General features: G+C 43.9%; 1 protein-coding gene across 4 annotated transcripts; it reads left to right on the plus strand.

Moving 5' to 3' along the window:
• The first annotated feature begins 227 nt into the window (after window positions 1-227).
• Window positions 228-26477, plus strand: RGMB (repulsive guidance molecule BMP co-receptor b). Of its 4 annotated transcripts, none has more exons than XM_004460462.5 (5): window positions 228-693; window positions 1654-1729; window positions 4879-5135; window positions 9980-10488; window positions 23043-26477. In XM_004460462.5, exons 2-5 carry the CDS (start codon window positions 1725-1727, stop codon window positions 23709-23711), a joined length of 1440 nt encoding a protein of 479 aa, XP_004460519.3. In that variant the 5' UTR covers window positions 228-693; window positions 1654-1724; the 3' UTR covers window positions 23712-26477. The 4 variants fall into 4 exon arrangements, with proteins under 4 accessions (XP_004460519.3, XP_058132582.1, XP_071065261.1 ...); XM_058276599.2 differs by lacking the exon at window positions 228-693 and adding an exon at window positions 1153-1348; XM_071209160.1 differs by lacking the exons at window positions 228-693; window positions 1654-1729 and adding an exon at window positions 1765-1937.
• Window positions 26478-27735: the final 1258 nt, after the last annotated feature.

Consider the following 27735-nt stretch of genomic DNA (forward strand, 5'->3'; position numbering starts at 1 on the left):
GGACAGCTAAAGAAGGTAGTGGGAGAGTGTCGGGGTGATGCGGAACGCATCTGTGGCCTGTGTCGAGGCGCCAAATAGATGCAGCCGCACGCGTCGGCAGCCTCGGGTCCCGGCGACGGCGGGCACAATCTCTAGCTAGGAATGGGTCGTTGCGAGTGGGCGAAGGCAGCACCGTGGGCTGGGAGGGAGGCGCGGAGGGTGGCGCTGGCGGCTTGAAAGGAGTCTTTGTGCAGGATTGGGGGCGGGGTGGGAAACGAGAGCGCGAGCCTAAACCCGGTGGTTTCGGGGGCTGCTACACTGGAGCTTTTCCGCGGCGCCGGCAGGGGGCGGTGCGGTCCAGGCGGGTGCAGGGCGGTGTGTGTGGGAGGGTGAGGGGCGCCTCAGCTGGATTTGTACTTCTTTGACCACGGTGGGAGGGAATTGAGGGAACAGCCTCGCCGGCCCGTCCTTACGTGGCGGACAGATCACCGTAGCTGGGAAGGCGCAGCGCCTCGCCGGGCGCCCGCTACGCTGTCGGTGAGGCCCGAGAGCGGTCCCCGAGGCGGGGTCTCCCCCGCAGCCCCTGGGCTCCGCCGCCCCCACCTCGCGGCGGCGCGGGCGCCGCGCGGTCCTCCCCCTGCGGCCCGGCCGCGTGGCTTGCGGCTTATTTTCCCAGCTGGCAAGCGTCGCGCTGCAAACAAGGGAATGCCTGTGGTGAGTTGTTTATTTTGTTGAAGTTTGCGGTGGGCCAAGGGGACGTGGGGGGCGAGCGGCAGGCAGCGGCCGGGACTGTTTTGCTAAGGTCTCCATCCACCTGTGTGGTATAAATCTGCCAACCTCTGGGCGGCAGGGGGCCAGGGTGAGAAAAGTTCCAAAAGTCCCCTCTGCGCCACTTGCAGACCTAGGACCACGTCTGATTTTCCACGCCTGGAACGGGCTAGATCCTAACTTACACCGTCCCCATGTCTCCTGTCAACGCTTTCCGCACCCGCTGCGGACAGGGCTATCGCTCCCAAGGGCAGGTAGCGTCCACGACTCGGGGGCAGCTGGCCACTGACCCTTCTCCCTGGTGCCCTTCCCCGTTCCTTGAGAGCAGAGAAGCTGAGATTTTGATGAGGGGCTCGTCCGTGAAATTAGTGGGAACTGGTCTAACAGCTTCTCAGAGAGCTGCGTGAAGCTCGTTCAGGGGTGTCGAGCGTGCCCGGTATTACAAATGGGATCCCGAGTTGGCTGGAGTTTCTCAGACTTGAGGCTGGGGTGAAGTAGGCGTTTGGCTCCCAGGAGAGCCCAGAGGAACCCCCACGCCGATGGCAGTCTCAGCCGCGGCTACGCTTGCCTAGAAGAAAAGCCTAAATACATTAGCGAGCTGGTAAAGCTTTTAAGACCTTCTTGGGAGTGAGTGGCTGGCTAATGAGAGGTTAATTTTGTTTCGAAGGGAAGGCTGCGCCGGTTTCCTGAGATAAATGGACAGGAAGCGCATTACCTCCCCGCGCTGGCTAGAGAGTCCCAAATGCTTTTTGCACCTGCCGCTGTGAGCGGCGCGAGCTGCGGCGGAGCCCGCAGGGACCGCAGGGGCCGGTTTCGTTCGCGCGGGTGATGAGCTCCCCGCAGGCCCGGGTGTCTGTCCTTCCGGGGCCGCTGCCCTCACTCCAGGCTCTTTACTCTCGCACCCAGGTTCTGCAGGTTCCGGAGCTCGGGGCCCTCCTGATCCCACCAAGCACCCTCCAGGAGCGGAAGAGTTAAAAATGATGTAAGTACAAACCACCAGCTTATTGCTGCTGGGCTGTAGAACTCGGGGCTATTTCAGCCTGCTTTGCGGACTCCGCGATCGCGCGAGCAGCGGGGAGGCTCTTACTCTAGCCGGCTTGCACAAATCGAACCCCGGCTCCGATTGCCGGCTCCTCTGCCGCAGGCGGTGTATTAAGCAGGGACCCTCCTTTAGGTTTCCGGCAATGGAGGTACGTTAACAGAACAGTTAAGACATCACACATAGGTTCAGGAAGAGAATACATACGGTTTTTAGAATCCATTAATGTTTCTGGCTTATATTTTAATTCTACGCACTTGCACGTTCTTACAGTGATACGCTTTGCTCGGTCTCCTGACTGTCCTGTTCTGGGCTCATCTTTCCTTCCTAAGAAAAACAAAGGTGAAGGGAGAGAGGGTACAAGTTGCAAGTAACGGGTGGATTTGTGAGTTATAAAAGCCGTCAATTCACGATCTTTTTTTCTGATTAAAATGTAAAACTTTTTTAAGTCATCGAATTTATGTTTGTATCCCAGTCCCCCGCCCCCAGATTTTAATTTGTAGAGTCTAAAATCTTCCATAAAGCTGCAGCACACGAGCTTGAGGAACGGATATAATATAAGCGACCATTCGTCATGCTCCTGCTTCCCAAGTCGATTCCGGATCTCGCTAATAGTCCGAGTTTACTCCGCGAGTGTGTCAACTGACCTAATGTCTTGACACTTGAAAATAGGAACCACCTTGAGATTTAATTGTGAAAATTAGCATTTTCCTCTAGCCGGCTGAACACTTATGCAGCAATAAAAAGTGACTTGTTAGGCTTATAAATCTTGGGCTTGTCAAATTTTACAACGGAGGAGCAATAAAGCACCTTAAAAGAGATGAAGTTTTTCCTCTTAAAAACAGTTCCGTTTCGTGACACCAAGATTTGTAGTGACTCGAGGGCGCCCTCTATCGATAGGAAAATCTAGAGCACCCGGGTAATTAAGGAACAGGATATTGAGGTGGGAATGGAGGCGCTAAGGGATAGGGAGAGAAAAGATCCAAACCAAACTGAATTTATTTATCCTTAACTCTTGGTTATATGTTTTGAAGTATCATCAATAAGTTGGGATGCTTCTTTCATGGGAGTTGAATTAAAACTTAAGGACAAAGTTTACTAAATTAGTCTTTGTTAGCAAAATATTTTGAAAAACACTTCATGTCTTGATTACTTTAAGAAGACATTTACTTATATTTCATTAACTTTATTTCATTGATTATATGCAGTAGTTGCAAGAGAGTAAACCTTTGCTCTACTAGTATATAGTCCTTGGTAGTATCTAAAAACCATATCTGATACCTCCGGAAAAAAAGTCGTTGCTCTAGGCAACTCTGAAGCTATTATTAAGCATATTATGAATATAAACAAGGCTTGGATTATATCTTGGGTAATAAAAGAATATTTACTACTTGAGTAGTCATGATATGTAATAAGTAAGCAATGAAAAGTTACGGTAAAAATCGGTATCCTTTATTGGGGCCTAGTTTTGAGCAATTCACAATATATCTAAAATTTAGATACATTTAGACTCTAAATGAATAAACTGTGGTCATGGAAGGTTTGCCCTCCCATTTTCCTGGTACATTGATTAACACATTGTAAAATATGGAATAGTAAGGCATCCGTGGTTGATAAGAAACTCATCATTAGAGATTTTGAGGGATGTAGCCGCAAACTGCGATTAGGAAGAAAGTGGATTTAAAATGGCAGACCTGAGCCATTAGGGGAATGGCAAAGGCGGGGGGAGGGGAGGCAGGGGCGCTGACCCCGGCTCCCAGCCTGGAGGCCATTCTTGAGATTAGGTATCACTTCACACCTACTGATAACCAAATTGGACCCTATCATCAATCGCTTAACTGCTTTCCTCTTTCTCCACTTGGCAGCCTCTCCCCTAGCAGGCAATTGCCTTTTTCCTAGTTTTGGACCCATTCATTCGCAAATTCTATTTGCGATTGACCTTCCCTTGAATGAATCCGCTAATAGAAATGTAGAATTTGTGGAAAAGGCACTGAGTAGCAACAAATCATGGCAAAATTTCTCTATTCTGCATAAAAACTCACCACCCTGGTTAATCTAATTACACGTAACCTGACACGTTGAAGTTCGCCCAGTCTCAGATCTCTCCCGCCTGTTTTCAGGAAGGCAAATGTCAAAAAATAAAACTTCAGAGCCGGGACTTGCGGGTGCGTTTCCAGCCCGGCCCATCTGTCCCGGACAGTGGGTCACATTCGGATTTCCACCACGGCTCTGCCCTGGTTTTACAAAACGTCCGCAACGCGGTTCCGCAGATGTGATTGGCCTTGAAGGGACCTGCGGCAAGGTGCAGGAGCTAGAACGGGAAGGGTGTGGTGGAGGAAGGCGGTAATAATAATTAAAAAAAAAAACTTGGAGGGAAGTTGAACCTGATCGGGGCAATTCAAGGGGGAGGTCAAAGGCTGATTCCTTTGTAACGCCGGCGAGGGTGATTTGCCCTGGTCTGTTTCTATTGGGTGCGAAGAAACAGTAAATCGCGGAAGAGGGTGGAGGGGAGAGGGAGGAGGAGGGAGCTGGAGGGAGCGAGGCTGGGCCGGGCGCTGCGGCCGCGATCCGCAGTCGGAGGCCACAGCACCCGAATTACCGTGAGCCGGCGGAGGAGGCGCGGGGCGGGCGCTGGGGGCCTGCGAGTGGCTGCCGCGCCCGGCGGACTCGCGCTCGCACCCAATGGGGCGGGAGGGAGGGGCGGGGCGGGGGCGGGGACGGTGTGGATTGGCTGGCGCGGCGCGGGGCGGGGCGGCAGTGCGGGGCCGAGATTGATTGACCGCGGGGGACGCGGAGCAGAGACCCCAGGCCGCCGGCGGCTGCTTGCTGGGACGGAGCGCGCTTCCCTCCACGCCCGGCGAGCCCACGCGGGCCGGGGCCGGGGCCGGGGCCGGGGCCGGGGCGTCCGCGCGCTCGCGGCTGGGCTCGGCACTCGCTCACGGTCTTTGTGTCTTCTCTCCCGCCCCTTTCCCCCCGCCCGCCGCCGCCGCGATGCTGCTGCGCCCGGTTGCCGCCGCCGCTGACTTGCTCCGCCCGCGGCGCGCTGCTCGCTGCGGTGGTGGCTGCGGCCCGTCTCCGACGCGGGCCTGAAGGAGGAAGAAGAGGAAGCGAGGCGCGCCCTCCGGCTCATGCTGCAGCGGCTCCGGACCCGCCACGGCGCCCGTGCCGCCGCCCTCGCCGGAGCCCACGAGACCTGCATGGACGGGCATGGGCTTGAGAGCAGCACCTTCCTGCGCCGCCGCCGCCGCCTCCGCCGCCGGGGCTGAGCAGCGCCGCCGCCCCCGGCTCTGCCCGCCGCCCCTGGCGCTGCTCCTGCTGCTGCTGCTCAGCCTCGGGCTGCTCCACGCAGGTACGAGGCGCGCGGGAGAGGGGCCAGCCCCCGGCGCGAGGGCTTTGTTCCCAGCATCCCCGGCCCCAAAGGCGCTCGCCGGGGCGGAAGGGCGGCGGTGGCGCGACGAGGGAGGCCTCGCGAGCGCCCGACACGCACCTTCCCGGAGCTCGGGGCGCCGCGGCCGGCGCACACCCACCGGGCGCGCGGGCCAGGCCCTTCCCTCCCGCCCTCCTTCCGCTCCGCACCGACCGTTGATAAATCCCCCTTCCACCAGCCGCTTATCAAAGATTTAGGGAGCGGGGGCGGCGGGGCGGCGCGCCCGAGACAACTGTTCCGGATGCCTTATTGCTCTCTGCACTGGTGTTTACTGAAAGTCAGGCTCAGATCAGGTTTCCGCCGCTGCTGCCTCCGAGTGGAGACCGGGAGCTTTGTGCTGCTTCCCAGGAGTTGGGGGAGGGAGCTGGGAGGGTAGCCGCGCGGCGGAGGAATCGAACCAGATGGAAGGATTTTAATCAGAGTTTGAAAACCTGCGGGTTATCTCGAAGTAACTGAAACTTTCGAGTAGGGATTTGCTTCGTATCTGCAAAAGCTGCTTTTAGTTCTGCTTACATCTTCCCTGGCAAAACTCGCGCTTTGTGGCTAGCCGCGTGTTTGGGGGTTCTGTGAGGGGTGTGGGAGAGGTTGACAGCATGCTGCTTTTCTGGAGGCCGGCGCTTTCCCTGTGGAAGCAGCAGCGTGAACTTTGTTCTCAGCAAAGTAAGCCTGCAAAGGACCCTTCTAGCTTGCGGGACCCCCTAATTTTCTAAAATCGTTCCTTTAAGACCTAGGATGCTCTTAACAAAAAATACTTCATTTTTGAAAAAGGCATTTGCATAGACAGAAAAAATTTAATGCTGAAATAAAAGGAGAAATATCTCTTAGTCTTAGAACAATCAGAGCATTAGGTAAATTTCTTTCCTTTCGGGTCTTTTTGTCCTGTATTTATAACAGCGGTCACAACGTTCTGACCTTCGCCACCCAAATGTGCGAAGTAATTTTTATTTACCAAGTCATATGAACCGTGCTAAAAATCAGGGTGGTCTTTTATAAGTAATGAGGGGAAAGTATGGCATTTGAGGAAAATTAATTTGCTTTGATTTTAATTTATATTGTGATGTATTCAGCTGCATTTTAAACACTGTCACTTTGGGAAAATATAGACTGAAGTCTTAATAAAAAGTGTAGTAGCAAATTTTAGAATGATTGAAGTTTTAAATCAGTGATTTTTAGAATCCTGGAAAATAATGTCAATCTGTTTACAGTTATATGGAAATTTTTTCTTGATATGTCTAAAGGTATATCAGTATCAGGAGTGAAAAATGTGTGTCCGTAATGTCAAAGTGTAGGTTTCATGAAATGCAAGTTGAAATGTGAAGCAGACTGTATCCCTTTTGGCTGCTTGGATATTGTGTCCCATAGTTGCCATAGAATCCTATGACAGGATTAGAATGATTGTGGTCCTTGAAGATTTCTTTGGTGGCCCCTGAAAGTCATAAGGAGTTGGTTTGAAGATTTAGAAAATTGAAGTGCCTTAGTTCAGGAAATTGGAATTTGAAACTCCTGTCAGTATCTTAAGGTGCCCTAACCAGTTACTTTGGTGACTGATTTCTGTGGACAACCTGTTGGAGGAGAACAGTTAATCTGTAAAAGAGGGCTCTTTTACAACGATTGCTTTGAAGAGCCTGCTATTGAAATGCAGAGGTGGTTTCTCCTCAGAGCTGGGAGCCTAACGCAGTGCTCTTTGCAGATGAACTGCCACATGTTTTATGCCTGGGTCCATGTCATTTGCCTCAGCACACATGATTCTACATTTTGCTTAATTCAGCTTTAGCATATCTCCTTTCTTTTACTATAAGCTGGTGATTGTGCTGCAAACTCACATGTGCAGCTCTGGCATCCAGGACCACTGCCTTTATCGGTGAGGCTTTACATCCGAATCTTCAGCAAGAGCTCACAAATCCTTTAGCACTTTGATAACTGGAATGAAAATATCCCCACCAATCATAGATGATCTGACCTGCAAAATAGAAAAGTCTGTAACTGCAAATTTTGAAATGTGTCCTTGGGAAATAAAAAGAATGCCTTTATTTACTTTTTTTTTTAAAGCAAACCTCTGCAATTCTGCAAGGAGATACAATATGGAGTTATTGCTTACTCATACACTTCATGGCTATCTTGGCTACATCCTTGAGATTGTTTTTGCTTTGCATTTCTTTGGCATTTTGACAGGAGGTTTACTTTACCGCCTCTAACAGGCAAAGTGTGCATTGTCATTATAAATTCATGAAGCCTGGATATTTCTGGGTATATGCTGCAAATTAGTCATTATACAGGAGCCTGCCTAAGGGCTGAAACTGCTGACCCAAACAGCATTCTCTCTCCAGTATGTCTGCCTCCCTTCCATCAGCTCTCTACCAAAAGGCTGTTAGAAATCATATCCAAAACAAAAGAATTGGAGGAGTTCTGTGTTATGTGAGATTTCTTTTAAGTAATCAGTACCTGCCTGCTATGAAAAAGGGAAGGGGGCAGGCAGGGAAACAAACAGGGAGTTAGGAATCTGAATTCTGCTTCCCTTCCTTTCTAAATAGTTGCATCTGCATTTCCATGCTCTTCTTACTTTTGATATTTTATGACTATTTGAAATAATTATAAGTAAATGTATGCTTGGATAGATTTTATAGACCATAAAAAGAACAAATGGGCACTGCAAGTTTAGCGGAAAGTTCTTGTGCTGTCATTTATGTGAAGTCTGAGCTGTTTGTTACTGAGTGATCTTGGCCCCCTGTTTGTACTTCCTTGCTTTCTGCTTATTGTGAATCTGACTTAAAAAGAAAAATATAAATACAGTAGTTAAGTTTTTTTCTTCAGCTATCAAATACTGTTGCCCAGATAAGGAATTTAAGGTAAACAGGACCCTGTCGAGAAGGAAGATGGGATTAGAGGAAAGGAACTCCTGTCTGGGCTTGATACTGCGTACAACCCTTTAATATCCCTTTGCCTTGGTTTTTCCACCTGTGAAATGGCTTTCACTCCTCTTGGTTATTTTATTTTGAATAAAAATAGCCGAAAATTACTTGATTTTCTTTGGAGAGAGGCGCTCTAGAAATCTTGAAGCTGCTTTTTGTCGACTTTGGAATGAGCAAACAAAAAAATAGGCCAAGCACGTGAAGACATTTTTGTGATTTTTTTTTTTTTTTTTTTTTAAGTGTGGTTTAGTGATTGCTGTAAATCCGTAGCTTTAAAATATCAAAATATTTTCATTTTCTCTTTTACTCAGGTTAAAGTGAAAACCAAATCTAAACTACAGTATTTTCCCTCTTTAGTTTAAAAATGGCGGGGGAGGTGTCTTCAGAGGTTACCCATACCCCTTTCTTCCAACTGAAACCAGAAACCGGGATTACAGGCTATTTAATTCACATTTAAAAGCAGTTACCAATGAAGGATTAAAATATCTTTCTAAGGCAACATGAGGGTCAGTGTTAAATCTTTATCAGATGAAGTCCTGAATCTTGATGTTATCTCAAGTTTGCTGAACCCACATCTTGAAATAATTAGGTGTTTACTAAAACTCTGCTTACGCTGTTGTGTTTTTTTCTCCCATCCAGAATATGAATTATATGATATTTTGTGCTGGAAACAATCACAGAGTTCATCTTAGAACAGCCTCCTCAATTCTCATGTGAGGACTCTAAGGCTTGAAGAGATTATAAGAGACTTCCTCCTAGCTTTTGAAGACTTGTTAATTTTTAAGTAATACAAATGTGCTTTTCTATAAAATTTAAGGTTGATGATAAAATTGTTTTTCTTATGAGAAGTCTGTGGTTCCCACTTAATGGAAGAGAATATTAAATCCACCAGAGTATTAGCAATTCTTGTGTATTTTGTACTTGAAGTTTTTATAAATCTCGTGGCAAAGCATCGTTTGGAAATTGATTTTTCAAAATAGGACAACAATACTTGGTTTTTACATTACTTCACTTTAGTTTTGTTTTTAAATCATTAAATTTATATGACTTGTTGGTTTGAGGAGGAAAGTAAGGTTTTTATTTACTCAAAGAATTTGAGTGTCTTAGAGTTTCCTGTTTCTGTTTCTGAAAAAAGTAAATAGGTATTTGAGATCACCTATTTTTGCTGTATAATTTTGCTGTTCTGTGCATACGTTTTATTTGCCATATATTTGGGAGCAGAGATCCTAGGGTTTTGGGGAAGGATCTTAAGGGAGAATTCAGCGTAGTTATGTCAAATGGATCACGTGCTTTTTTAAAATTAGAATGTTTACTCTTTGCAGATAAACATGCCCCTCACCTTGTAGTCAGGCTTGAATTGGGGTAAAAATATTTTTACTAACCATGCTGTAATTTAAGATTTTACCCCTTCCCCAGTGTAGAGGCTTTCCTCTTGGTTTGCGTGTAGTGCTTTCTGGATCAATTACTTTGCCTCTGCAGTTTTCAAAATCAACAAATTTTATGTATTCGGTTTGGCCTTACAGAAGAACGATCTTTATCAAACTCTATGAACAAATAGCAAAGTTGATAAAATATTTCATTTACCTTTCTCTTATTTTAACCTGGATTAAACTCATTCACGCACAGTGGCCCACACTTTAAAGTTTTAAGTAAACTAACTGCTGCAGTTGTTTTTTCCCCCCCCAGTCACTTGAGAGACATGTAGGAGCACAATGCAGTCCTATTTGTGAAGGCCTTCTTAAGATAGGAGTTTATGAAATAGAACAAACAGTTCCCAGCAGAGAATGCCATTTTCTTCTATAGCTCAGGAAGTTACGAAGCATTTAAAAATGTTTGGTCTTATCTTCTTTTCCATAGGTGACTGCCAACAGCCAGCCCAATGTCGAATCCAGAAATGCACCACGGACTTTGTGTCCCTGACTTCACACCTGAACTCTGCCATTGACGGCTTTGACTCTGAGTTTTGCAAGGCCCTGCGCGCTTATGCTGGCTGCACCCAGCGAACTTCCAAAGCCTGTCGAGGCAACCTGGTGTACCATTCTGCTGTGTTGGGTATCAGTGACCTCATGAGCCAGAGGAACTGTTCCAAGGATGGACCCACATCCTCTACCAACCCCGAAGTGACCCATGACCCTTGTAATTATCACAGCCACGCAGGAGCCAGAGAATACAGGGGAGGGGACCCAAACCCTCCCAGTTACCTTTTTTGTGGCTTGTTTGGAGATCCTCACCTTAGAACATTCAAGGATCACTTTCAAACGTGCAAAGTGGAAGGGGCCTGGCCACTCATAGATAATAATTATCTTTCAGTTCAAGTGACGAATGTGCCCGTGGTCCCTGGATCCAGTGCTACTGCTACAAATAAGGCAAGATAAAGTCTTTTCCCTTTTCCTCTTCTCACCTACAGCTTCCAGGTATCTGATTCTTGAGACATTGTTGAAGCATATTGCAGAAGACCTAGTTTAAAAGGAACCTCTTTCTTGTTTTTGGTCCTCTTGGAAAGCAATTAACAGGGTCAGTGAAGGATTAAGGAAAAATTATTTAGTAAAGAATTTTTCACCAACATTCTAGGGCTTATTATAAAATGTTGGTCTAAATTTAAATAGGCAATGATAGGAAGAATAAAAAGTAAACAGTGAAATTGAGTTCTCTAGGGAGAAAGCAGAGCTGTTTAATGAAAAAATGTGTACTTTTATCAGTGATGTCCTTTTTGGGTTCATGTGTATGTGTCTCTTGAAGAAATCCACGTTCGTATTTATCAGATTGATTGAAGTGGGTGCTCTGAATAAAAGCCGTGAAGCCCAAGGCGACAACCCATATATATATTTTTTTAATTTAGAAGGCATAGACAAATGTAATGGCCATAAGTCAGCTTCCCAATGGCAAATCCACAACGATGTTTTACTTACTAATGTGACCAAGGAAGTTAAATTGCAGAGCAATGATGTATCACCCCAGGATCATTGTAGAACCTCAGAGGCAAAATTGACAAAATTAAGTTAAACTTACCCTGCCTATCCTATCAGTGTCTGTGGTCCATGGTGGGTTTTTTTGTGGTATTTTGTTTGTTTTAAGAAGCTGTGCAGAGATCTTCTGGAAGCCAAGAACTGGGTTCCCAATTGCCAGTCAGTTCTTATTCAGTCATTAGCAAATAAAGAAGTCAAAAAAAGTTTGCCACAAAAATAATGTCTCAAGTAACCGACTCCTTCCCTGTCTTGTCCAACCACAAAATCACACACAGAGACCATTTCATCTTGCTTGAGTTCCTTTATTTTTTATATCGAGCCATAAGCTGGTTTAGACTAAAATATTATTGATAAAAATCAAGCTTTTTGAAATATTATGACTTTTCATTCTGACATCCTCCTTTGCCTACAAATATGTGTGGCATATTTTTTTAAAGTAAATTTAAATGATTTTACTTAGTATTTTGTGGAAGGAATTTTATACCTTGAGCAATATTTGGAGACACCTGGGAGTGTCACAAACTAAAATTAACTAAGTCATTGCTCTGAACAAAGCTGAATATTATGCTGGTCCAGACATCTTAGGGGAGCACCAAAATGCTTACACTTCAACTCCTAGTAAAAGCCCAAGCTTTCCTTTTGCCTTACTAAATCCTCTATTTCAAAATAAACTTTTTTCTCTTTGGTTTTTATATGTATGCAAATCATTTTTGCTATGTGTTTATCAGGGTATGTATTTGCTATAGGGTATATTATCAAGTTATATAATTATAAATGTATAAAACTAAACACTGCCAAATATACAGGGAGTAATAGGGCACATAAAACATAGGAATAGTCTTTGAGAAAACATAACACTGCAAATTCAAGAAGACAGTCCATTGGGAATGGGAATGGAGAAAGTCATCGCTTGATTGTACAAATACTTGAGGACTTAAAGGGGTAACCTTCAAACAAAACTATTGAGACTGATAAGTATTGTGTGCATAGGAAAGTATTGATTCTTTTCATAGGCCTAAAGTTTTATTTTCCATGTCTTCCATCCAGTCATGTCACTTCTGTTTGTTATTCATCCTTTCAAAATTCTATACTTTTTACTGTTGACAGTAAAAAAATATTGGGAGGACAACTAATTACCTTACAAGTATCAATACTATGTAAAGTTAAACTGAAGAATTTAATTTTTCAGTTCAGTTTTGGTGAAGCTATCATAATTTGTAGCAAATATAAATAAAGAATACAACTGCGTTTTCTCCCTCGGTCTGGTAAGGACCTAAGGTTTTACCCCTAACAAAAAGGAGAAGAGGAAGTTGTCCTCTGACATAAATTCAGTTGGACAATGAAAATGCTTCGTCTTTAACTGCACTATTGGAAAGTATTTCTCCACATCTGGTGACCATGCTGTTAGGCAACAAGTTACTCTCTCGCTTTATGAACTCCAGTTGTTCCTTCCCTCCACCGTTTTGTAACTTTTTCCAGAGCCCCCAAAAGCTCCTGGAAGGTTACTCCTGATGGTCCATCTCAATGTTGGTATGACCTGTGTTCGTAAAACCAAACGAAGGCCTAAAATCTTGCAAGGCAGTTTCCTTTTACCTACCCAGCACCAAAATAAAACCTTTAACAACCCTATGCAAGAACAAAAATGAGAGTAAAATTAAAAATAAGAATAATATTAGGCAAATAATAATAGGAAAAAATCAGATCTGTTTTTTTTTCCCCCTTGATGACTACTATAAAACTTTGGGGGAAAAAATAAGATTGTATGTCAGTCCTAGCTTTACCTGATGTCCAGGTATTTAATTACCCAGCACTGTATATTATAGATACTGTATCATCTCTCTTGTCAAGCATTTTTAATGACCCATGTGCTCAGTGTCTCTAGATTTAAAGCCTGACCCATAATGTGATAGAGCCTGTGATACTGAAATGGTCCTACTTAAATGTGCATTGATTCCACAGCCTTCAGCACTGAACTGAAGCACTGGACCGGGGGTACTTTACTCAGTGGTACTCCTAAGACAACTGCTCAGTCCAAGAAACCTGGCCTCTATTGGGTGCTTGAGAAAGTCATCTTTAAGCCCATCTCTCTGAGCTCTACGTGTCCCTAAGTACCATGTATTTACTCATGACAAAAGGACTAAGCAGGGAGGAAAATGAAACAACAGAATGAAAGAAAATCAAGTCAGGAAATGGGGCCATTTAGTAGCTAAGCCTCTTCTTTTCCCACATGGCAAGCAATGAGTGGCAAGCAGTGAGTTTTGGACTGGCCCTGCAGTGCTGGGTGCTATTGCCTCATCTTCCCTGTCTGCTTTTTCTCTCCCTACCACTCCCTTCTTCCCTACCCCTGGGAAGCATAGTGCTTGTTTTCCAGTTAGCCATGGTGTCTGAAGGTATGCTTGCTTAGGGCCCTTTGTGGTTTTTTTTTCATGCCCTCCTCCAGTCTGTCAGGCTCCAGCTTTTCAGGGGAGTCTGTGTCATTTGGCCACCTCACTGACTGGCATGTTGCTAAATGGGTGCCAGGGCTGGTTTTTCATATCTCCACCCAAGGGGCTGCAGGGCATTCTGGCCCACCCACACACCTCCGCGAGATCCACCACAGCTCTGGGCCATCTTCCCTACCCCTGGCCGTGAGGCTGCTGCAGGCAGGGGGAAAGTGAGGTGAGAGGGCCAGGCTTGGAACTGGCAGTATGTTCTTTGAACTTGGCCAATCCAGATGATTGTTGACAAAGTGAGTGGCTATCTCAATGCCTTGTTCTTGCTGCTGCCACTTTCCTAGCCACGAGCTGCACCTGCCTGCAATCCCATGAGCAGTTGTGCTCAGCACCTGTCCAGTGCCTATGGCTTTACCTGCTGTACAAGTTACTTTCTCGGAAACTACTGAAATTTTCTACTGGTTGATGATATTAAAGATGCAAAAAGTGTTAGTTGATTTGGTTTGGTTTTGCATATCTTCAGAATATATGACCCAAGGTTTTCTCATGTGATTAAACACCATTTCCTTGTAGGCTCATACTAGAGGATAAGTCAGGGCCATTTCTCCTTTCTGATGTCCTTTAACGTGTAGTTACTGTTGTAAAGCAGCACATAGGCGTGTGAAACTAGGGTTCTGGATGATTCTCTATTGGTTACAAAATCAGGATTAGGTGTGGTTGTATTGCAAAGGCTTCTCAACCCATTTTAAGCGTAACTCTCTATCAAGATTTGAAATGTCCTCTCTTGACCCCAGACCTTTTTTTATAGACAAGTTTTCACAGTGTATGATGTTTTTAGTATCTTTACAGATATTGTAAAGATTTAAACCGCACAGTAGTGATTCTTATTTTTATGGACCAAGGAAGGCAGATTGTATTTGGAGTATTTGCACACTGCTCTTGCATGCAGTATTGTTACAGAGAAAATACAGCGAATGGAGACAGAGAACAGACAACCAGGGAGAGGGGGAGAGAAATAAATGAAAAATAAATCTTTAAAAAAAAGAAAAAGAAAATACCAGTGTATTTTCTTTGGATATGTTGCACCCTTCCCAGCAATGACTGAGGCTTTTCCTTCCAGAGAATGCAAACTCTTGCAGATACTTTGTAACTGATCCTTAAAATCTGAGATAGCCCTTAATGTGTTCTATGATTATAACTCTTATGTTATATGGTAATTCTTGCCATCGTTTGGAATTCACTCCTTACCATGGTTCACCTGGCTTTACAAAGGTGCCAAAAGTCATATGACAGTTTGCAACATATTGGGAAACAGATGGGAACGAAGTTTGCAGTTGTAGTTTCCTGCTTATTGCAGTCATTTCTCTGATAAAACATATGATTACTTTGGTGTTGCATTTGAACCAATAAGCAAGATAGTGCTTGCTGTATATGGGAGATAGAGAGGTGAATGTAATCTCTGCCTCTAAGCACATGACTAAAATTCACAACAGTGTGAGGTTTATGTATAAAATCATTCATTTCCAGGTTTTAGTTAAAACAGGGTCTAAAATTCTGCTCTGACTTTTGCTGTCCTTTAATATGAGTAATATTTAATATGAATAATATTTCTAGAATTTTTAAAAGCATTTATTAGATATTCTTACCTACCCTGAGTTTTATTTATTGTTGAAACTATTAAAGAATAGATCCTAGAAGAAGAGAAATTGGTTATAATTCCAGGTAGTAGTGTTTTTATTTGTCCTTTCCTTTTCCCTGCTTGGCTCTTGTTTGTACTGGCTTATAAGGCCTTAGGTCCAAGAACTCTTCAGATTTGCTTCACATCACCTGGGGGTAAAGGCTTTCCTCCAAGTGTATGTGGGAAAAGAAAACAGAAAAAGAAGGGTAAATGATTAGCTGTGTGATATAACTGTTAGTGTGAAAGATCATTCTTTAAAATGTCTGCCTTTTTCTTTAAAATATGCTGGGTAATGAGTCTTTTTTACCAAATTTTCCCATTCTCTGCAATAAAGAGGCATAGAAGATGCTAGTGGAAGTAAACAAAAAATTATACATAGCTTGTATCTGAGTATCTTCGTAGTCCTCCCATTTTACTTCTTCCTGACTCTGTCACACACTCCATCCCTAAAGTGGTTTGGAAGGGGTAGGAGCCTTCCAGATTCCCCATTTGTAAGTGAATTAACCCAACACCTGCCTGAGCCAGGCAGGATTCCATGAGAATACAGTGGGCCCCTGCTGCTTTAAAACAAATCCACACTCCTCAGTTTAAACCAGAGGCAAGAGGCCAAGTCTGAGACACAGCTGAGAGTTAGAACTTGTTTTTCTGTCACATTTCCAGATGTCTCTCCCCCTCTCCTTCCTCCTCCTCACACCTCCCCCTCCCCGGTTAAATCCTCTTTCAGTCAACATTTTAAGGGAAAGGGGGGTTTGAGAAGGAAACATTGGATGGTCGGTACTTTTTTTGTTGGCTTCAATTAATGCTAACCAAACAGTTTCTGCCTGTACGGAATGTGGCATGTAAGAGTCACCTACAGTGTTGAACAATGAAAAATGCTTCCATACCCACTTTGTCTTTATTTGTTTTGACTGCAGTAGAACTTGCTCTTCCACTGTTTTGAATTTTGTGTTCTTTTGGGTGGGGTTACTTAAGGACTTTTAAACAGTCAGCTTCTCAGTAAGCGATAACTAATGAGTAGTTAACACACATCTGAGATACGGAATTTAACTGGATAGCCTTGCACTGAAAACACAGTGCTGTTGGGTCAAGAAAGAACTTGAGGTGAAACTGGTTCTGTGAAGAGAGAAGTTCTTTATGCTCCAGTTAGCTGGTTATTTTAAGACTTGGAGCCAAAAGAACATTTGGCTAATTCTCTTGGGATTCTTTCATGTTGGAACATATTATGTATACTGTGGGTAGAATTGATATGACAGCATTTAAACACCAACTTCTCATCTGCTCTGCATGTGCTCCTGAAATGGGGTCAGGGTTTAATCTTTCACTTAAAGGTGTGTGTACATGTATGTACACATGTGCATATCATGCGGTTGTATGATATGGATACTGTCCCCTAAGAACAGAAGGATGTTGTTTTGTTGCGTTCCAATTAACTGGCTTCTTGGAATATATGGTCACTGCTTCTGACTGCCTCCTTCCTGAGTCTCAAGGGATTTTTTTTTTTTAATTTTTAATTTTTTTTTCAGGCCCAGGGACTTGAAACTAAATCTAGAGGTGGCAGAGTGTGAGCATATTGTAAAGACATTCAGGCCTTTTTGCCTTTTTTTGCTCACCTCCCAAAGCTGAAAAACAATCAGAGAGACTGAGTTCCTAATCCCTGTCAGTTTTGGGAAAACAGCTGTGCGGAGCATAGGCCCCAGCACCTGTGCCCCCTAGACCTCTGATCTGCCACCCCCATCCCCTCTAGCAGGGAGATGCCTGAAGGCTAGACCTGCTGGGGCAGATTCCTGCCCTTAGAGTTACTGCCTCTCCGCCTGGCTCTCGCCTTTCAAAATAGTTTTAGCCTCTGGTTTGAAGCTCAGTGGCAGCCCAGGCCTGCAATACCGTCCACACATGCCTGCACAGCTAGAATCACAGTGAGTGCCTGCAGCCTCTGGCCTCCTCATGATGCAGAGTCCAAACCAGCAAACTAACATGCTGAGGGAGAAGCTCCCGTGGAGAGTGCCCAGTGGCTGCAGCGCTGAGGCCCTAGGGCCCTTCCTGCCCACGCCAGCCTAGAGCTGCTCTGCTCTCCAAAGGATGCCGGCCAATTTCTCTGTTTCTGAGCCTGTTTATGCTTCTTGCCTTCCTTATTTTAAGTGTACAGAAATTCCTCGTTGGAATTCTGTATTTTGTGCCTTTTGCTTTTATGTGTCGGCCCTGGGCCTGCTGCCCTTCCACTCGCACATGCTTTTTCCAGCCACTGAGCTTAATGCTTCTTCCCTGGACCACCCTAGCAGCATTCAACTGTGGGTATCCTCCTCCTCCTGGTTTGGTTTCTTTTTCCAACCGCTGCCAATCACCCCTCCAGCAGCCAGGGCAGCCCCTGTTCCTGCATGTATCACCTAGGGCAGCTTTGAAGAAGAAAAATGATCCCTTCCTTCTCTGTGGGATCCTGTAAGTGCTCCTCGTACAGAGCTCTGTGGAGACTCGAGCAGAGAATCTATTTTGATCTCTCTTTTGAAGGAAGTACATTCTGAAGTCTCATTCTGACTCTGAAAGGAGTCTAAAGTTTTTTAATCTGCTCTCTGCCTCTTAAACACATGCATTGTCTTACTCCTAGTACCCTCTTCGAGCCCAATAAAATTTTTTAACAAATAACTTTTGTGGGTCTTTGAGCTCAGCCTTTCTATAGCTAGATATTAATATATGGGCTGAAAAGGGACTGCAAAATCACATTCCAGTTTATTGAGTTCACAGCTTCCTAGCAGGTTCTTCCCTAATTTTTCAAGAAAATTGCCAATGACATCAGGTTTTTGCAAACTCAATATCTTTCTTAAATATATTTCATATAAACACCCTTCTGAGTTTGCGTGAAATGGTTCAGACAGAAAGGTATTCTAGGTGCCTCTTTATCTTCCCCGCAAAAGGAAGGGACACAGAATTCTCCCCCAGAGCCATGTAACCAAAGGACAGTTGCTCTGCTTCAGCCAAGAACTACTCTTCTGGGTTACCCCAGAAGGTGGGGGGAGAAGGGTGTTGAGATCAGGGAAGACAGTGCAGGAAGGTGCCTTCAGAGACCTCTGCTGCTTTTCTTGCTTCAATTTCCTAAGGCTCTTCTTAACAGTTGGAAAAAATGACTCTCAGAAGTTAAATATTGGGGGTAGAGGAGAGCTGGAGAATCGTGTACTGTTGTTGCAATGGTTCCTTTTTTGTTCACTGCAGAGGACCGATTGCAGAAGGCTGTATGCCGCTTACATGTGTAAGAGTAAAAGGGACCCCATGAGCACAATGTTCTCTTTTTCTCTCTCAGAGTCCTTTTTTTTTTTTAAACCTTATAATTGCACCCAGAGGATATGATGTAGACAAATCAGCTAATTGTATGAAATAAAATTTATTTTCATTTCCTTGTCACGGGCAGAATTTTAACCAACTATGTGTACAAATTATGTTCCTTACTAATTTCTGTGGCTATTTCAGTTTAGTTTGCTAGGCCATCTTAGGCCAAGAGATGTTGAGTTCCTTGATCTAAAAATCCAGTGCTGGTATTGAAGAATTCCAGTAAGGTCCTGTGGCTGGCAGTGCCAAATGGCCTGATTTAAACACGATAGATGTTTCCTCCAAAACATAATAAGCACAAATAGTTAAGTGCATAGCCTTTGGGGAATTATGCTGTTTTAAAACCTAGGCTCAGCACTTTGCAAGACTGTGATGCCTCAGGAAGATCTCTCATCTCCTGGCAAGGCAGTGTAGGGGGTTTTCCTCTTTGTTGGCTTCCTTGTTTGCATTTAATATATTTTCTTTCTTTTTTCCCCGGATGTAAAGAAGAGGCAGATTTCCTCTTCTATTTGATATTTCCTAGCAAACCTTAAGCCCTTGTTGCCTTTCAGGTGTGGAAAGGTTGATTTGTAGCTGCTGTCTTTCTCTTCCTAATAGACCTTGTGGGAGGTAAAGATCACAGAGAGTGAAGCATTAAAAATGAATGAGGAGAAGTGGAGTAGTTTGTCTAAGGTGGAGGTTGAGAGGGACTGGGTGGGGGAGGTTTAACAAAAGGCATCGATGTTTTAAATGCACAGAAATGCCATCCATCAATAATAAATGGTGTGGCATAGAACAAATGTGCCAAATTGAGTTATTACAGCATACGGATCAGTTCATTGGGGATGGGGAGCAAGCTTTAATAGCTGGTGTTTTAAAATGATCTGTTCGGAGAGCTCTTGAATACAATTTTGAATATTCTATTCCTATGTTGTGATAGCTGCCATTTGGAAATATTGAAAGTTTGGAATTTCCAAAAATAAATTTCAAATGTCTTAAAGGTAAGAATTTTTAGGAATGAATAAATTTTGTTTGTCTAAGGAGGGAGACAGAATCTGAAAATGAATTTCTGGCCCTCCATGGTCTTGAGTGCTTGCCTTTTAAGCACTGGTAGTGTGATTGTTACAAGGAATGAAACTGCATTGCAAAACTTGAGTCATGATGACACGGTTACGCTGTGATTTTTGCATTTACATTGGTTGTATTTCTGGTTGTCTAGTCCGTGTATAGTTAAAACTACAGAGCACCACTCAGGAAACCCCAGCTCACGCATTGGGATGGGTTCATGATCCTGAGCATTTTGATTCAGGGAGTAGTCAGTCTTGTGAGAGCATCTTGTCTCATAGGGAAACAAGAGGAATACTGGCTTCAGCGTCTCAGGGAAATCTACCCTTAGGAAATTCGAAAAACAGACAAAAACCTGTTAGGTAAATTGGAATATTTTGCTGATGTAGATACTAGAGCAGACATCAAACTGTTAAGTTTTCCCTCATCTTCTAGATGTGTGGGAGTTTACTGTTAAGTGTCACAGGCACAGCATGGAACAGTAATGTGTGAGGTGTTTGAAATGAACGCCTGATTTCCTGGAATTTGTGTTCTTAATGAAAAAAACAGAGACTTGGTAAGACAAGTGGAACTATTCCACTCATCTTACTATTGACTCTTGCTTGCTTTTTTGGAAACTTATTTGGAATTGGATATCTCTGCTTTGTTGTCCCAACCAAACTAATTCTTTGTATTTCATAAGGTGAACAAAAAAGTACTTACCTTTTGCATATAATGCCAAGTTTATTTAAATTTGAGGTATGTTAGACTAGAAAGAAATTAGAAGGGTTTGTTTTAATCTTTAAAGGTGAATGTTAATAGCTGAGAATGAAGATAGTGATATGAAAAGTCTATTACCAATTCTTATTTTAGCTCTCTTTATCGTTAACTTCCATTTTTCAGGTGCAGAATTTACTGGAATTAATTTTTTCATCTCCAAGGGATTTCAACTGGACTTTAAAAAAACTTGTCAGAAATACTTTAGAGCCACCAAATAAATCTATTTTATAGTCCCATTAGATATCTAACTCAAAACCCCATTCAATTCTGGAAGGTCCTATGGTTGGATGCACAACAAATTTCCTGAAATCATCTCTGGTATACCTCCTTTGGGTTATTAAGAAGGTGTTGAAATGTGAGAAGGCTGGTAGTGAAATTAAATTGTAGCTCAAGGTAATTAGGGAGGGAGAAACCCCAGCATTTTTATAGTACATTGTCTGGCTTTTGGTTGCAGCTGCAAACAACGGATATGAATTTACCCAGTTGCTACAGTGCAGCTGGTCCAGACCTGGCTTTATAACTGGCTGAAATAAAATGAAATGGCTGGAAAATTCCAGTCAAGTAACACCAGTGGGAACATGTGGAATTAAATAGTGTGAGCAAATGCTGGCCGAGTTGAGAAAAAAAACTTCAGACATAAACTGGAGGGTGGTGTTGAGGAATCAGAGAGAGAGAGTGTGGGGGTGGGGGTGGAGGGGCTCGTTTTCTGGCCTTTTAACAAGGGTCTATTGTTTTTGATTAGTTCCCTTGCAGGAGGTAGAAGGTTTCCTTCATCCAGAGTAATTCATGGAGTGTTTGGCATGTCTACCTTCCTCCTTGACTGAAGTCACCTTATCCTTTTCTTTCTTTAAGAGGGAAGAAAGAAATAAACTTACTTCAGTTACTCAAAATAACACAAATCTCAAAATATTGCCATTTTTCCTTTGAGACGATTTTCCCATCCAGGGTCACACAGAAGCCTCTGTCTTTGTGTTTACCTTCCTTCTGCCACCTGTATCAGAGAAGTATTGGCCATGTTGAAGGTGAAGACATGTGAAGGTTCAGTTTTTCTAATTATTCTTCTAATTAAAGGATTCTGTAGGAAGGAAAATGCGTTCACTAAAGGGAAGCTTTTGTATTAGCTAATTGTTTTTTTCCTCATGAAGTATCTCCTTATTAATGTGAAGAATTGAGAGTTGGATGGGAAAACATTTCTGAGGAGTTAAAAGGCCCTGGTGCCTTAGAGGGAACACATTTGCTGTAAGTAGGTTTAGGGTATTTATTCTCTGCCAGTGCTTGGAAGCTAAATTTGCCGAGTGATTTCCCTATCACAGGGATTAGCCAGTTTGTGAAACATTCGATTAAGAGACTTAGAGAACTCTTTCCTGAGTCATTTGATTGGTAGCTGTTGCTGAGATGCCTTCTCGTCAGCCTTCGCTTCTGCTCTGAGTATTTATCTTAGGTTTGTAGTGATAGTCATGGATAGAGGTTTTATAGCCCAATGAAGAATCTAAAGAAATCAAAGTTTTGGTAGGTTCATTGTTAACTAAGCCCCTTAAAGTTTCTGTATAACTTAGAAAGGAATCTTTTTATCTCAGAAGCTGTACCACAGCTCATCCATTTTTGTTTTGTTTTGTGTTTTAGGAGGTACTGGGGTTTGAACCCAGGACCTTGTATATGGGAAACAGACACTCCCACTGAGTTACATTTACATCCGCTCTCCTCACCCATTTTTTTAGAATATATTTTTAATTTATTTTTAAAAGATACAAGTTTGCATAAACTGTTACATTAAAAATACAGGGGATTCCCATATGCACCACTTCCCACACCTCCCACTTTTCCCACATTAACAACTTCTCTCATTAGTGTGGTACATTCATTGCAATTGATAAATACATTTTGGAGCATTTCCACACAGCATGGATTATGGTCTATATTGTAGTTTACACTCTTTCCTGCTCCATTCTTTAGGTTATGGCAGGGTATATAATGTCCCATATCTGTCTTTGCAATATCATTCGGGACAGTTACAAGTCCCAAAAATGCCCCCATGTTACACTTCCTTTTCCTTCTCTCTGCCTTCAGCACCTCCAGCGGCCACTGTCTCCACATCAGTGATATAATTTCTTCCATTGTTAGTCTGTAGTAGAATATCAATAAGTTCCCTGTAGTCCCTGTTATATTCTCCAGTCCTGAGGATTCTGGGATGGTGATGCCCACTCCACCTCTTACTGAGAGGTGGCTTCGATCCCACATGGCTGATGGATGGGACTCTCCTGCTTGCAGTTTTAGACTCTCTCAGTTCCTTGGTGTGGTGGTTGACCATCCTCACCTCCTTGTTAGTTGTCCTGGGTGAGTCCAATGAACTGGAGAGTAGGGGAGAGTAGGTGCTGCAACTCCGCTGAGGCTCAGGGCCCTCATCCATTTTTAGGAGACTAACTATAAATCATCTGTAAAAACTGTCTTCCGTACAACAATACTGTCTCTGTCATAAGAAAATGAAAGAACAAAATAATTTAAATGCACATCCCTGTATTTGTGTTAAATTTTAATTCCAAATACTTTTTATTTTCCCTAAAAGTGACACTGTTCATTTGTGAGGCAGGAGCAAACATGTTGAGTCTATTGAGAGTCTGTCTCAAGCCATCCATCTCCAAAATTGAGGGGAACACTTGCTACAGAGTGATACACTATTCTGTTTTCTTCCCATCACGCTGAACTTTCGTACATGTCCCTTCCCACAGATCACTATCATCTTCAAGGCCCACCCTGAGTGCACAGACCAGAAAGTATACCAAGCTGTGACTGATGACCTGCCAGCTGCGTTTGTGGATGGCACCACCAGCGGTGGGGATGGTGATACCAAGAGCCTCCGCATCGTGGAGAGGGAGAGTGGCCGCTACGTGGAGATGCACGCCCGCTACATAGGGACCACGGTGTTCGTGCGGCAGCTGGGCCGCTACCTGACCCTCGCCATCCGTATGCCCGAAGACCTGGCCATGTCCTACGAGGAAAGCCAGGACCTGCAGCTGTGTGTGAACGGCTGCCCTGTGAGTGAACGCATTGATGACGGGCAGGGCCAGGTGTCTGCCATCCTGGGGCACACGTTGCCTCGCCTTTCCTTGACACAGGCCTGGCCTGGCTACACACTGGAGACTGCCAACACCCAATGCCATGAGAAGATGCCAGTGAAGGACATCTATTTCCAGTCCTGTGTCTTTGACCTGCTCACGACTGGTGATGCCAACTTTACCGCTGCAGCCCACAGTGCCTTGGAGGACGTGGAGGCACTGCACCCAAGGAAAGAACGCTGGCACATTTTCCCCAGCAGTGGCAATGGGACTCCCCCTGGAGGCAGCGGCATGTCTGTTAGTCTAGGACTCGTGTGCTTGATCTTTATTGTGTTTTTGTAGGGGCTGTCTTTTGTTTTTATTTTTTGTCTATAACAAAATTTTAAAATATATATTGTCATAATATATTGAGTAAAAGGTAAGAGTATATATGTATATACCATGTATATGACAGGATGTTTGTCCTGGGATACCCACCAGACTGTACATACTGTGTTTGGCTGTTTTCACGTTTGTTGGATGTTGTGTTCTTTGATTGTGTTGATTTTGTTTTGCAATTTTGTGAAATGTTTTATAACGTCCCTGCTTGGGGACCTGTTAGAAAGCACTTTATTTTTTATATATTAAATATTTATGTATGTACCTGGTTAGTATGTATAGTACATATGCACAGACCCCATACCCGGCGTTTCTTTTGATGATGACCAGTGATGTTTGTTGCTATTCTTAGCTGTTCCCTCCTGCCCTTTTCCATTGCTACTGATAAGCCACAGCCTGCAGGTTCCGCCTGCTGCCGCCTCGTGAAGCTGCCTCCTTCCGTGAACCGTGTCCTTGTGCCGCCTTCTGCCCTCACTCAGTTTGGAAGGAGAGATCATAAGTCCCCCCTCACAGGTGCTTTTGACTCTGTTAAACAGTGATCTTTGGAACGGTTTCACTCTCCCTGCTTAACAGCTGTCATGTTTTTAGAAGATGGGGGAGTATTACTATTTTCATTAACCAGGGTGGTTACATTTTGAACACCTGCAGGGTATTGTTTGAGCCATTTTTGTACGTCAAAATGGTTGAGTGATGGTAATTTCATATACAAAGGCCAAGCACTGTGTGAGACCTCGGTAGCTGTCAGGCCCTTTTTCATCCCATGCCCCTTGTTTAAATTGTAGTTTTTCCATTTTTCAACTCTATCCTGCATCAGACAAAACAGGAAAAGGTAAATTTAGCGGTGCTCATGCCTTGCTCTTTTATTTTCTCATTAAAATTCGTGCAAGCCCGTGTTCTTAACCTTCTCCTCTGTGGCTATTTGGCTCCAGAAACACACACTGCGCCCACCCCTCCCTTACTGGGCCTCACTTGAGGAATCCAAGGACAGGTTTCTTAGAGCCTTTCTCTAATGTAGGATCCCAGATCCCATCCCAGAGTTTTCCATTCCTCCTTTCCCGCCACATCCCAGTCGTCATCGCCTTCTTTGATGTGTCTTTGTGCATAATGGAATGGACTAGAGCACTAATGACAGGAAAGCTTCCTTGGCCTGCCTCCGTTTGGGGCTAACTCTAGGTGGGTGCTGGTTCATCCAGACATTCTCACTGGCGAAGCGCTGCGGCTTCCCAGGTGTTCTCTCTCTCTCAATCAGACACTGTCCCCCTTAACACCTGTAGGTGAATGTTACTGAGCAGTTGCCCATGGAACTTGGTGAAATCCCTACAAAGGAACATGATTTCTCTCTCCTTGCCTCTTCCATGCCATTGTAGTCACCCCTCCCTGCAAATGGAAAATAACAAAAAAAGAGACAGGAACAGTAATTGAGAAAGTTAACTCCAGGGTAGGTAGTTTCGATTGTTCTATGTAAAATGTAAATGTTGGTTCCTGGAAGAAGTACAATTTGTACTTCAATAGTTCGGGTTTACCTAAGAGCAAGCAAAAGATGTTAACTTTAAATACCTTAATAATTTAGGCCAAGATGATACTTAGTTTTTAGTTGGCCATATCCTTGCCCTGACCTATCCATGAGTGACACTGCCAGAGACCCCAGCCTGCAGGAAAAGAGGATGTCATTCTGTGAAAGTCTGTCTTTCTGAATTGATGTGTTACCCAGTCACAGGATGAAGTTGGGTATTAGTCTAGAGGTAACAAACCTTTTAGTTTCTGGTGTGAGAGAATAATCTTGGCCAATCTGGAAAATAACTCACATTTTCCTCTGAATAGAGATTTTACTCCCTAGAGCTGGAACCTAAACTTGTCTTCCTTTTATAGAAGGTGGGGTTGGGCCTTCCTGCCCTCGACCTGAACTGTGGCTCTTTTTGCTCATCTCTGAGTCATGTGCCAGGTTCAGAAGCTGTACTTAGCTAGTAGTTGTTTTGTAATTTAGTAGAATGATGGAGGAAAAATACCTAGAAGGATACTTCTCACACTATTTTTGTGCAAGTAGTATAAATACAAAATAAAAACAATAGTAGAAATTTCTACAGTATTGGTTTAGAGTGCATATAATTAATGTTTGTCCTTTTCAGCAAAAACGAACCACCTTTGCTAACAGCTGGGAAAATTGGATTTTTTTTTTCCATTTATCTTTTACTTGGAAGTCTAAAAACATCCTGAATCACTGGTATTAGGTCTGGGGTGTTTAGTTATTTTCCCATCATAATCAGTGTCTCTGAACAACATTCACAGTCTCCACAGATAACTTTCAGAAAAAGAAGTATTTCCTTAGGTTAATTTTCTCCTGTTCCTTTTCTAGAATTTTTAGAGAAAATGCTACTTGCACATGTTTGTTCTTGAAATCCTTTTTAACCAGAAGAGTTATGGGTCATACACACATGGATAGGCTGTAGCTGTTCAAAAGTCTCCTGGGGGAGCTTCAAACTTGGGGAAGAACACTGGTTTTTATAGATGCTCCAGCGCCACTTGTCTGTCTTTAAAAGACTCAAAGCATTTTTCCCCTTTTTCTTCTCTGTTTCGATTGGAAGCTCCCACAGTATGTCAAGTCTTTGCAAAGAAACCTTTAGATGTGGTTCATAGGTATATGAATAAGTATCTGTGTAAAACAGTGGGTGTGCAGTGTGTAAATACTTTAAATTATTCTAGAAAAATAAAGTTACATACCATGCTGTGGAATGTTTGTTCTGTGATTATAGTGACACCTGCTGGAAGAGATAAGCAGGTGCAGAAGAGAGAAGTGGAGTGTATGTGTGTGCAAACTCCCTAGCATGCTGACAATAAATTGAACCACCTGCCCACAAACTCACTTATTTTCTAAACTATGTCACTACTGTAGTTATACCTCTTTAAATGTGAAGCAGTTGCAAACCAGGATCGGTGAGACTGGTCCTCTGGTATTAGGGCAAACGCCCCATATTAGTGTTGGCTTTGGTCCCTCACACACAAGCAGCCTGCACTTTGGTTCTTTTAAGGCAGCATGGATTGCAGCAAATCACTCCTGGTGGGTGGGACTTTGGGGAGAGGATCGTCTGGCTGTGAAAATTTTCGTAAATCCCCACTTGACAGGTGTTCTAAAATGAGATGTCCTGAAGTCACAAGTTGGTCTTTGTTCAACAAACACCCCAAGAGTAGAAAAGCTTGGAAAAGAAGCAAACCCAAACCGAAGGCCCAGGAAAGCACAGTAATTGTTACTAGATGGAACACTAAATTCTGTTTGAGGGAAAGCCTGCACATAATCATTTCTTTTTTTTTTTTTTAATTTTGTAAAAATATTACATTAAAAAAATATGAGGTCCCATTCGACCCCACCACCCCCACCGCACCCCTCCCCCCCCCCCCCCAGCAACACTCACTCCCATCATCATGACACATCCATTGCATTTGGTAAGTACATCTCTGGGTATCTCTGCACCTCATGGTCATTGGTCCACATCATGGCCCACACTCTCCCCCATTCCATCCAGTGGGCCCTGGGAGGATTTACAATGTCCGGTGATTGCCCCTGAAGCACCATCCAGGGCAACTCCAAGTCCCAAAGGCGCCTCCACATCTCATCTCTTCCTGCCATTCCCCATACCCATCAGCCACCATGTCCACTTTTCCCACTCCATTGCCACCTTTTCTCTGAGGTCCTTGGATTGGTTGTGTCCGTTGTACCTCTATGTCAAGAGGAGGCTCAGATTCCACATGGTTACTGGATGCATTCCTGCTTTCAGTTGTAGGCACTCTAGGCTCCATGGTGTGGTGGTTATCCTTCTTCAACTCCATCTTAGCTGAGTGAGGTGAGTCCAATAATTCAGATTGTAGGAGCTGGAGTCTGTTGAGGCTCAGGGCCTGGCTATCATATTGTCAGTAAAAAGATAATCATTTCTTAAATAGAAAGCTGACTTAAATAGAAAGCTGAACCATTACACTTAGTGTTGAAGTTTAGCTG

Source organism: Dasypus novemcinctus, chromosome 2 (genome assembly GCF_030445035.2).
Source record: "Dasypus novemcinctus isolate mDasNov1 chromosome 2, mDasNov1.1.hap2, whole genome shotgun sequence".
Lineage (NCBI taxonomy): Eukaryota > Metazoa > Chordata > Mammalia > Cingulata > Dasypodidae > Dasypus > Dasypus novemcinctus.

Excerpts from the sequence above, each read along its gene's own strand:
- RGMB (XM_004460462.5), top strand. Across the intron at positions 5,136-9,979 it reads CCTCGGGCTGCTCCACGCAG|GTGACTGCCAACAGCCAGCC; the intron begins GTACGAGGCGCG and ends TCTTTTCCATAG. Across the intron at positions 10,489-23,042 it reads GTGCTACTGCTACAAATAAG|ATCACTATCATCTTCAAGGC; the intron begins GCAAGATAAAGT and ends CCCTTCCCACAG.